Genomic DNA, 12,335 nt, shown 5'->3' with positions numbered 1-12,335 from the left:
CCTTTTACATTCTTGTAATGTCTGTTAGGACTGTAACTAACAGGGCTGATCTCAGGGTCAATGTGTTGGTGACTAAACTAAACAAATGCTCAAGTCAAAAGCTTCATCCATTTTGACTTTTTCTTTTTTCTTTCCTTTGTTGCAGAGTTGGGGATTAAACTCTGTGCTTCTTGCATATTTGGAAAGTGTTCTAGTACTGACCTCTACACCCAGCCTAGTTTTATCCATTTTCAACTCAATCTCTCAACTCTCCTTTACCAACCCAATCTCACCTTCTGGTCTTTGGGAGTTCTGCTCCCAGCATCACCTGTGGAAGAGAAGCACTCAGGTAAGTGTGAGAGATTTATGCCTAGGAGTTTCCAGGAAATCAAGAATTTACTTAAAAATACTGCCATAGAAACATTATTAATAGCAATGGAAAACAATCTAAATATAGTCATATACACTTATAAAAAGTACTCAACAGTCTGGGAAGATATATAGTATGACAGTGCTTAGTTCTTTCTTAAACTCACTATGCAGCCCAGGCTGGCCTTAAACTTGCCAAATTCTCTAGTGCTGGGACTATAGGCAAGCACTATCACAATACATACTTCTGGATAAGGCACTGAGACGGTAAATATATGGAAAATTGGGTTTTTACTACAGATTTTAAGTTTTATAATAATTTATATGAATCATTTGTACAACTTTTTTTTTGTTTTTTTGTCTTTTTCTTTTTTATCGGAACCGGGAATCGAACTCACAACCACATACTTGGAAGGCAGGCACTTATGCCACTGAGCTAAATCCCCAGCCCCTCATTTGTACAACTTTAATAAAATCAGACATGGCTGATGAATTAAACCAAAAGTTTATTTTTTCAGAGCTAAAAACTGAACTCGAACCTTGAGCATACTAGGTAAGTGCTCTACTACTAAGCTGTATCTGAAGCTCAAGTATTTCTTTTCTTTTCTTCTTCCTATACTGGGGATTATATCCAGGGCCTCATGCATGTTAGGCAAGTGCTCTATCAATGAGTTATACCCCCAATCTTGAAATGTTTATTCTTTAATAGCTCTGTCCAACAGAACTACCCATGTTGACTGAAATGCCTTGTACATGCACTGTCCAATCTGGCAACATTTGGTAGCTTAGCGCACAAGGAATGAGGTTAGTCTACCTGAGGAAATAAATTCTAAATTTCAATGAATTAAAGGTAACATTTTAATTGTTGTAATACACATACCGTAAATCACATACTCAGACACACTGCCATTTATATTCCTCAGAAGCTTCCCCTAGTTTTTTTATTTTTTTTGAGACAGAGTCTTACTATGTAGTTCAGACTGGTCTTGAATTTGCCATTTTCTGAGACTGGTCTCAAACAATAATCCTTCTGCTCGGCCTCCCAAAGGCATGCATTACAGGTATACACTACCACACCTGGCCCTCTCTGTCACTTTTAACACACTTATTTCCTGGCTCTTTCTGAAGCAGTTCTGGAAGTTCTCTTTTGTTGCTGTCTGAGTTACGCTATCCAAGAGAACTGCAGGCTCATAAAAATACTGCAGCGTGGCCTTATTCAGCTTATCTATCCACCAGATCTGGCTCTTCCCAAAGTTAAAGTGACATGAAGGTTGAACATTTTAAATTGATTCTGAACATTAGGGCAGCAACAATGGCACAACTAAAGACACTCACAAAAGAAGACTTCCGGAACTGCCTCAGAAAACCAGGTGGAGGATTTTAAAGGGAAGTAATGACACACCACGCTTTTCACTCACTCGTAAAACTGTACAATCATCTTCGTTATTTAATTCCAGAATATTTTCTTCACTCTAAAAAGAAAGCCCATTCCTATTAGCAGTGAGGCCCCTTTCTCTCCTGGCAATCCAGTCAACCAATGATTGTCTGTATCTATAAGTCTGCCTGTTCTGAACATTTCACACACACACACAACAACAACAACAAAAACAAAACAAAAGAGAGAGAGAGAAAAGCAGCAGCAAACTCTTTGTGTTTCAGATGAGGTTCATTTATGTTGTAGCATCTATAAGCACTTCATTAATTTTCTTTTTTAGACTGGGTCTTGCTGTGCTGTACATGTTGGTTGAGCTTTGGGCTCTAGAAATCCGTCTACTTCAGTTTCCTAAATGCTGAGACTACAGGTCCATAATATCATCCTGAGCTCTGTTTTAACCTTTTGAGAACTGGAAAGATTACTTTCCAATATGGCTACAATCATCTTACATTCCCAAAAGTGATTTATGAGGGTTCAAATTTCTCCATATTCTTATCAACAGTTGTTACTGGTTTTTGAGAACAGGGTCTCACTATATAGTCCAGGCTGGCCTTGAACTTACAGTGTAGCTCAGGCTGGTCTGAAATGCATGATCCTCTTGTCTCAGCCTTATCTTACTGGGATGATAGGCATGTGCTACCATGCCCAGTTATTGTCTTTTAAAAAATACCTATACATTTACTGTACTACTGGGACCTGAACCTAGGGCCCCTGACTGAGCTACATCTTTGGCCCTTAATATTTTGGGGGAACAGGGGTCTTAAGTCACTAAATTGCCCAGGTCTTTAACTTGTAATCCTCTTGCCTCAGTCTCCCAGAGTACTGATTATCACAGGGCTGTACCCTGCATCTGGATTATTTTTTATTTTGATTTTTTGAGACATGGTCTTGTTATGTAGTTGAGGGTAGCTCGAACTTGTATGTAGCCTGGGCTGGCCTTGAACCCAGAGATCTTTCTGCCTCAAGCCTCCTGAAGACTGGGATTACCAGTGTATGCTACCATGCCCAGCTCATCTTTTTACTGTAAAATGTGTTAGTCACTTTCCTTGTTACTGGGACAAAATATGACATCTGCAACCTAAAGAAAGTTTTAGTCCTTGTATGGTTGGCCACATGGTTGAAGGTGCTGGGTGAATGAAAGGCTGCTCGTATCATGGCAGACAGAAACCACAAACAGAAGAGTTGGAAGGGAGATACATCATTCTAGGTCATGCCCTAGTGATCCCCTTCTTGTGAGTCCACCTCCTAAGAGCAAACTAGCCATAATGCCTCTATAATCTAGATATCTTCCAAAAAGTCCTGCCTGTGAGCACTGTGGAAGAGGCTGTGGGGAGACATTTAGATGTAAATATGAGAGGAGATTAGGGGAAGGCAAAATTGGCAGGGACCTGTTAAATACAAGATCCCACAACACAAGTGCAGAACAGTTTCTAAAGCGCAGCATGTGGATGGACTTCTTGAGAGAACTCAAGAATTAGGATGGTCTGGACTTGATATCAGCTTGAAGCATGGAATTTCAGCATTCTCTCAGGAAGCAAATGCAGTTCTCCTGGGTTGATTTGGACAGTGTAAAAGGACACAAAGGCCAAGAAAAACTAACTCGCTATCTTGGCTTTTCTCATGACAGCTTCCCCTGCTTTCTCCAGTGCTCTGTTACCCTACTTTTCCCTCTCTTACTCAGCCCATGCTCATTCTGCAGAGCCAGTTTCTCCCTCATGTTTTATTTTTTTTTTAATTTTTATTTTAAAGCGATTAACACAAAAGAGGACATAACAAAGCAGATGAGAACAGAACAATTTAAGCAACACAGTATCTCACAAGACAACCCGATAAAACAGTAGCTACCATGTCTCTCTCTTTGAAATAGTTGAGCATACCTTCATATACAACAGTATCAAACATAACAAAATAGTATAAAATCATTCAAGAGAATGAAAGTATTACAGAGCGGAGCTGGGGATTTAGCTCAGTGGCATAAGCACCTGCCTTGCAAGCAGGAGGTCCTGAGTTCAATCCTTGGTACCGATAAAAAATGAAAAAGACAAAAAAAAAAGAGAAAGTATTACAGAGCATTCCGAGCCAAATAACAGAAAATGAACAATGGCTACTATATTAATCTCACTGTCCATAAAAAATTTATTTATACTATCACACATAAAATCTAATAAAATACAACATTCATGTTTTACTTTTACCTGTTTAAAAAAAACCTTACCACTGTTTTTTGCTTGTTTTGTGTAAGTCTTTATGTGAGATGAGAAGAACTTTGAATACAATTCCAGAAGTAAGCAATCTCAAATCGAGTATTGGCAAGCCACTTTTAGAAGGAGCTGGTTCTTCTAGAACAAATTCTAGAACGAGTTCTTTCTATATTACTCTTGAAATTTTATTAATTTAGGTTTTGATGGGCACATGCAGTTAGCATCTATAACATTAGTACAGTTGCAGAGATTCAGAACATACATTTAAATATAGAAAACAGGGGCTGGGGATTTAGGTTGGGGCTGGGGATTTAGCTCAGTAGCATAAGCACCTTCCTTGCAAGCAGGTAGTCATGAGTTTGATCCCCGGTACTGATAAAAGGAAAAAGACAAAAAAAAAAAAAAAAAAAATATATATATATATATATACATATATACATATATATATGTATATATATATATATATATATATATGGGTGTCCAACTTCTATCACTTAAAAGTATGATCTCTAGGTACATCCATTTAGCTATAAATCTCTCAAGTGTATCCTTTATATGGCACTTTGGTATTCCATTTTTTTAAAAACCCCAAAGTTTTTAACCATTCTTTGGTTAATGGGCATTTGAGTTGTTTCCAAGATTTAGTTCTTACAAATTGTACTGCTATAACATGGGTAAGCATATATTGCTGTAGTGGATGCTCTGAATTCTTTTGGGAAGATACCAAGGAGAATAGCTGGGTCAAATAGGACCTCTAGTCCTGAATTTTTGAGGAAATCCCCACAGATTTCCACAGTGGTTGCACCAGTCTGCACTCCTGCCAACAGTGGAGAAGAATTCTTTTTTCCCCATAGTCCTGCCAATATTCATTATTGGCTCATTTCTTGGTACCATTCTTCCTGGAGGTGGAATCTCAGTGTCATTTTAATTTGTATCTCTCAAATGACCAGTGACATTGAACATTTTTTCACATATTTGCTGTTTATACTTCCTCATCTGAAAAATAAGTATTCCTCTCACATGCCCATTTTTGGGTTGAGTCTTTAAAAGTTGGGGCATCTGATTATTTTTATTTCTTTATATGTTTTAGATACTAGTCTTTTGGTTAAAATTTTTCCTCCCTTTGTGAGTTGTCTCTTCACTCTGTTGATGACTTCTTTTGCTGTGTAAATCCCTTTAATAAGATGAGATCCTGGGGCTGGGGATTTAGCTCAGCGGCATGAACGCCTGCTTTGTAAGCAGGCAGTCGTGAGTTCGATCCCTGGTACCGATAAAAATGAAAAAGACAAAAAAAAAAAAAGATGAGATCCCTACTGTTGGTCTTTGTAATATTTCTCATGCAACTGCAGTTCAGTTCATAAAGTCTTTGCCTATACTTGTCTTCAAGAGTTCTACCTATTCTCTTTTCCAGAAGATTGTGTTTTGCAGCAAATTCAAGACCATCTTAGATTACATAATGATACCCTATCTTAAAAAATAAAATACAAAACAACCAAGATATCATCAACAAAGAAAAAATCCCCTCAAAAAAAGCAATGTAAATGTCCTAAAATAACAAAGTAATTAAATTAACTATCATATAGCCAAATGAAGTTCAGAAAGGATCTTTTAATAATATGCAGTAATGACATACTGTGTCTTAAAGGTTTGGAACAAAGTCACTTATTTGATAATTCAATATTGGAAGAAAAAAACATATCATGCATATGCATAATTTTCTTAAAAAACAATAAATATGGGGGTGGGGTTTAGCTGCATAAGCGCCTGCCTTGCAAGCAGGCAGTCGTGAGTTCGATCCCCGGTACTGATAAAAATGAAAAAGACCAAAATAAATAAATAAATATGACATGAATAATTTTATTATGACTAAAGTGGAAAAGGCTTTAAAACACATGCCTTAAAACAGGGTCTGGGGCACACATGGATAATTCTAGCTACATGGGAGACAGAAGCAGAACTGTGAGCGCTTGAGTCTCACTGGGGCAACTTAACAAAATTCAATTTCAAAAAAAAAATTTTTTTTTTCCTTTTTATCGGTACCGGGGATTGAACTCACGACTGCCTGCTTCCAAGGCAGGCACTTATGCCGCTGAGCTAAACCTCCAGCCCCCCCAAAAATTTTTTTAAAAAGGGCCTGGGGATGATGCACACTAATGCAGTGAAGGTCTCAGCAGGTTGACTGACCCGGAGGGGAGGAACCAGCATACGCTGTCCCTGTGTGACCTCAATAACACACTATAGTGGACAGGATTACCTAGCCAGTGTGCTTCAGAAGAACCATAACCAACAAGGAAAGGGACCTGGACCTCCTCTATATGTCTGTATGGAAGAAACCAAAAACATCAGAAGAGGAAGAAACAAGAAAAAGTCCCCAGCCCCTAATCCTGAGAACAATGATCCAGGAGAGGCAAATACAAAAGAGACTAAGGACAGCAAACATGCAATATCAGACACAACATCAGGAGACATGAAGAGATACCTTTAGGATCTCATTAGATGAGTTCAAAAGTGAAGTATTTAACCAAGTAAAGCAAGATACAAGTAGATTAATAAAAGAAATGCTAAGCACCTCTCAAGAAGACACAGACGGAAGAATAGATGAGCACAAAAAAAGGAGAGAAACGTTTGATAAGAATATAAAGAAAACATACAAAACATGAAGCAGGTTCAAAGGGATTACCAGGAAATAAAAAACTCCACTGAAAGCTGGCAAAACTGCTTGAAAGAAACTAAGGATAGATTATCCAAACTGGAAGACAGGTTTGCAATGTGTGATCATGAAAGAAGAAATTTCTTAAAAATAACAAGGAAACAGAGGCAGTAACAATACAAAGGCTAGAAGATGACAAGAGGATCTGTAACTTAAGAATAAAGAATGTGAATGAAGAAGCAGGGCTACGAACAAAGGAACTACAAAGGCTATTCACAGAAATAATTAAGGAAAACTTCCCAAGCATAAGAAAAGGAAATGATATTCAGATGTCTGAGGCATACAGAACTCCAGCCACCTACAACCAAAACAGAGCTACACCCAGACATATAATAATCAAGATCCTAGAAATTCAATGTAAGAACAGAATATTAAAAGCTGTCAGAGAAAAGTAACAGATTACCTATAAAGGAAAACCCATCAAAATCACGGCAGACTTCTCAACACAGACCATGAAATCAAGAAGAGCTCGGGGCGAAGTATTTCAAGCCCTGAAAGAAAATAATCTCCAACCCAGATTGATGTACCCTGCAAAACTGTCTCTACAAATTAATGGAGCAACAAGATGCTTCCAAGGCAAAGAGGAACTGGGGGAATTCGCGACCACCAACCCAACTCTACAGAGAATACTGAAGGACATTCTAGAGAGAGAGTAAAGTACCAGGATTCCAGGAACAGTGGTAGAGGGGCCGCAATGAATGGAGCAGAAAGTGGAATGAAGAAGAAAAGCAGACAACTAATGGCAGAAAAAGAGCTCAACAGAAATGAGGCAGAGAAGGTTGGCTATAATCTGTAAATATGGATGGCTTGATATACACACACACAAAGAAAAAAAAAAGAGAGAGAAACACAGGCAGGGTAGATCAGGAGGTAGGGTCCACCGAGATGCTCTATAAAGAAAAATAATTAAGGAAATATAATAAAGGAAATAATAATTAACCCGAAAAAGGGTTTATGGACCAAAAAATCAAGTATAAGAAAACAATGCTCTATGTGACAGGGAACCAGAGAGTAATAGGGGCAACTCGACCAGTATTTGTAGATAGGTTGGAAAGACAGGCTTTAATAGATAAATGAATACAACTAGAGATCAAGTCCAGGAGGGAGAAGGTTTGGAACCACTAAGGTAAATAGCAGGTTGCCCACCTGCCCCAATCTAAAAATTCAGAGTGTTGGTGAGACCCAAAAATGCACAGTGCACCCTGGGAGAGTGAAAGGGGAGGAACAATCTTAAAAAAAGAGGGCAAAGGGTATTGTTAATAGTATATCAGGATTTAAAACCCACATTACTCACACTGCTCTGCTTAGATTTTATTCTGTTCCAGTTTGTCTATTTGCACTAGATCTGAGGGCAAAAATAACACAATATAGTACAGTAATCATCTTTAATTTCCTATTAACTTAATCTGGAGCCCTGTATAACTTATACTGTTTTATCATGGCTGATCTTAGTTAAATCTGGTTTGTTTGACTGCTGTTTCGTATTGACAGATTTTATTCAAAACTGTTATGACTGATAGTATCAAGTCTGAGAGTATAGGCAACTACACCGAAGATGACAAGATTCACTGCAATACTCATTCTGGTTTGATTATTACCTGTTTTTGAAGTTTTACACTATCTACAAAGTTTTGTTTTTATTAATATTGCTATGCACTGCTATATTCAATTATACTATGTCTCATGATGTAGACAATTCTATTGAAGATAAGAAACAACACAGGAACTATGGTAGAATTCTTTGTACAATGATCTTATATGTCTTTTTTGTTTCAAGTGTTTACAGGAATATGTTTTGTTTTGTCTTACTTTGTTTTGTTTCTCCCTCTAATATAGAAAGGATAGAAATACATGTTAAGACTCATGCATGCGTAGAATCTATAAACAGTTCACGAGAACTGATCTTATAACGCATGATGAAATGAACAAATACTTGGAAGAAAAAAGGAATTCAGTACCCAGTGCTGATCCCGAAGGTGTCATGATGTGAAATCAGCAATAGTATTATTCTTTGTTCAGAGTGATTTTAGCCTCCTTTAGTTTGTTTAACCTCAACATAAATGAAGATATGGATAACTGCATGTATGTTTAAGTGTATAGGATTGACAACCATATTACTAAGTTTTTATTGGATAGCTGAACTGAACTGTAAGCAGTCTCACTGTTTGTATCCCCACTTTGTATGTTTCACTTTTGTATCTTGAACAACTATTTGTATGAGAACGATATGTAATCATCAACTAGTGATTTCTTACTGTTTATTTTTTCTTTGAAAGTATGTATTATTTCTACCTGTTTTCTGTTTTAGTCTTTCTTTAAATAAAATTTAAAAAAAAATTTTTTTCACTCAGTAGTATTGCAGAAAAAAATTTTTTTTATTTTTAAAAAAGGGCCTGGGAGGGGCTGGAAATTTAGCTCAGTGGCATAAGCGCCTGCCTTGCAAGCAGGCAGTCGTGAGTTCTCCAGTACCGATAAAAAGGAAAAAGGCCAAAAAAAACATTTAAAAAAAGGGGGGGCCTGGGTAATATAGTCCAGGGGTAAAGTGTCCCTGAGTTCAAGTTTCAGCACCACAAAAAGAAAAAAAAAAACCAAAAACATCTGTCATATATTTGAGTTAAGGAGTTAATTTTGCAGAGGTTTTTTGGGGTTTTTTTTGGCTTTTAAAAAACATTCAAATAGCCATATAATTCAGGCATGTCACCAATAGATAGATATTCAAAAGAAATTAAATCAGTATCTTGAAGACAGTTGCACCTCTATTTTTATTATAGCTCTATTCACAATGCCCAAGAAGTATAAATTAAGCGTTCATCAACTCATGACTGAATAAAAAAGATGTGATACACATACACAACAGACTACTAATAGTCATTAAAAAGTATTAAATTCTTGCTAGGCATGGTGATGCATGCCTATAATCCCAGTATTCAAGAGGCTGAGGCAGGAAGATCACTGCAAGTTCAAGACAAGCCTGAACTACATAATGAGACCCTATTCTTCTTCTTCTAAGTGTTAAATTCTCTCATTTTCCACAAAAGGGATTGGAATTAAGTGAAAAAAGCCAGATACAGAAAGACAAGTACCTCATGATTTCACTTGTATGGACTAAATAGGTGAACTAAAGTATGGTATTTATCATAGGCTAGGGAGAGTAGGAAACCAGAGATGGGTAAGAATGATAAACAGGTACCAAGTTACCAAGTTAAATGGGAGAAAAAAGTTCTACTATACAGCAAGGTGATTATAAATGACAAAGTAAGATATGTACTTTGGGATGCGGTGATGAGGACTGAACCCAAGGCCTCATATAGCCTATACACTCTTAACATTGAGCAACATCACAGTCCCTTCACTAGCTATTAAAAATTTTTTAAAAATGTTTTCAACCTAACTGATATTTGACATTTATCCTGACCTAAATATTACACAATGCATACATGTATTAAAATATCAAATGAAACTTCATAAATGGGTAAATTTTTATGTGTCATTAATTTTTAAAAAAATCACATGGAACTTGCCTGTAGGTCTATGATCCTCCTGTGAGACAGGAGGATCATTTGTGTGTATACTCAGTAAAAGATTAAGGCTCCTGCGTATTCTCTGGTTCTACTTACTTTCTCAGAAACAACCAATATTATCAGTTTCTTTTTAGCTAAGGATAGACTATCAATGTAAGTAAATGTAGTCTCCCCCTTTTTCTATCTTTTCATTTACTATCAACATGAAGTTTTTATGTTGCTTTTTGGGGGCAGTAGTGGGTTAGTATCACAAGGACCAATGTACTAAATTCCCAACCTAACTTCAAGACACTGTTTTGCTAAATTGGCCAGGGTGACTTTGAATTTGTGATCCTGACGCTTCTGCCTCTGTGAGAGCTGGGACTGTAACTGTGTGCTGCCCTGCCCAACTTGCTTTTGTCTATTTTTTTTTATTGAGGTAAAATACACACAGCATAAGCTTTCCACTTCTAATCATTTTTAAGTATATAGTTTAATGGTACTGTCTTCATATTGTTATATACTATTTCCAGAACTTCCGAAGATTGAACTCACAACCTTGTATTTGCAGATGCTTACACCACTGGGGATCCAGCCCTAAAACAGAAACTGTTTACCCATAAGCAATTAACTCTCTTTTTCCCCTGTCCTTAGATCATCAAAAATCCAACTGTCTTTGTGAATCTGACTATTCAAAGTATATCTTCTTCCTTTTTATCGGTACTGGGGATCGAACTCACGACTGCCTGCTTGCAAGGCAGGCGCTTATGTGGCTGAGCTAAACCTCCAGCTCCCCAAAGTATATCTTATAAACAGAAACAGTATTTGTCTTTTTACGACTGGCTTATTTCACTCAGCAAAAATGCGCTATAGGTTCAATTATGTTTGTCTTTTTCTTTTTTAATGAATACACACATAATTCTGTAGATCATATGATGCATATTAAATATGCTAGTCATCACCATCTCTTCATATATTTTTAATTTAATTCTTTATTGGTAAGTACTAGTAGAGTACAACAATGCTATAATGAACATCTTTAAGTATCATATTGAGGTCTGAAGAGGGTCATTCCAAAACTAGTTTGAGCATTAGACAAATTTGTTACAGGTATTGATTACAGAACATGTCCTAATCTCAGACTTAAAGGCAAAACGGAGAGTAAGAGACAATAGAAGACAATAAAAACGTTCAAGATAATAATTCCTGTAAAAGATCTGAATTAAAAGTCAAGCTCAGCTAAAAGCAGCAGCAGATTTTTTTTTTTGAGACAGGGTTTCACTCTGCAGTTCAGGCTGGCCCTGAACGCACTTTGTAGACCAGACTGGCCTTGAGCTTATAGGAATCCTGCTTCAGCCTCCAAAGTGCCGGGATTATAGGTGTGTGCCACTGCATCCTACTCAGAATCTTTATTCCAGTGAACTGAAAACTTAAAAAGACAAAATGGCTAAACTACTAGAAAATTACAAACTGCCAAAACTGACTTGATATACACTAGAAAAGCCTCACATAAAGAAAATAAACACAAGGGCTGGGGATTTAGCTCAGCAGCACAAGCGTGAGGTTGTGAGTTAACATCCCCAGTACAAAAAAAAAAGGCAAATAAACACCTAAATAGGTTTACAAGCAAATTTTACCTAATACCCAAGGAAAAGATAATTTCATTTTTCTTTCTCTCGTTTTTTTTTGGTACCAGCAATTGAACTCACAACCTCATACTTGCCAGGCTTATGCCACTGAGCTAGATCCCTGACCCCAATAATTTCATTTTTATGAATACTTTCAAAGAATCTGAAAAGGAAATACTATTTTTTTCTATTAAATCACTGATATCCTAATGCTAAAATTATAAAAGGATAGTAGGAGGGAAAAAGACTCTTCTCTCTTACAGTAGTGAATTACAAAAAATTTTAAATAATGGGATGAGGTGGTGGTACAGGCCTACAATCCCAGCTCCTTGGGAGGCTGAGGTTAAAGGATTTAAAGTTTTTGGCCAGCCTAGGCAATTTAGTGAGACTCTATTTCAAAAATAAAACTTAAAATGGAATGGAGCTATAGCTCATTGTTAGAGAGCTTGCATAGCCTATATAAAGGCTTTAGGTTCAATCACTAGCACTCCAAAGTAACATTCCTAAACAACG

At 36.9% G+C, this 12,335-nt stretch overlaps 1 protein-coding gene across 4 annotated transcripts in view; it reads right to left on the bottom strand.

Moving 5' to 3' along the window:
- Setdb1 (SET domain bifurcated histone lysine methyltransferase 1) overlaps positions 1-12,335 on the bottom strand; it is a 45,454-nt gene that overhangs the window by 26,528 nt on the left and 6,591 nt on the right. For all 4 annotated transcript variants that reach the window (XM_023561349.2, XM_005007778.4, XM_003478937.5 and 1 more), the window contains exon 4: positions 273-307. In XM_023561349.2, the coding sequence (XP_023417117.1) occupies positions 273-307 (35 nt within the window). The remainder of the gene's footprint in view (positions 1-272; positions 308-12,335) is intronic.

The sequence above is a fragment of the Cavia porcellus genome, unplaced genomic scaffold (assembly GCF_034190915.1).
Source record: "Cavia porcellus strain 051 isolate PalLab524CR breed Dunkin Hartley unplaced genomic scaffold, mCavPor4.1 scaffold_1, whole genome shotgun sequence".
NCBI classification, from domain to species: domain Eukaryota; kingdom Metazoa; phylum Chordata; class Mammalia; order Rodentia; family Caviidae; genus Cavia; species Cavia porcellus.
Note: the sequence above shows the minus strand (reverse complement) of the source record. Positions and strands in the feature narration are given on the sequence as shown.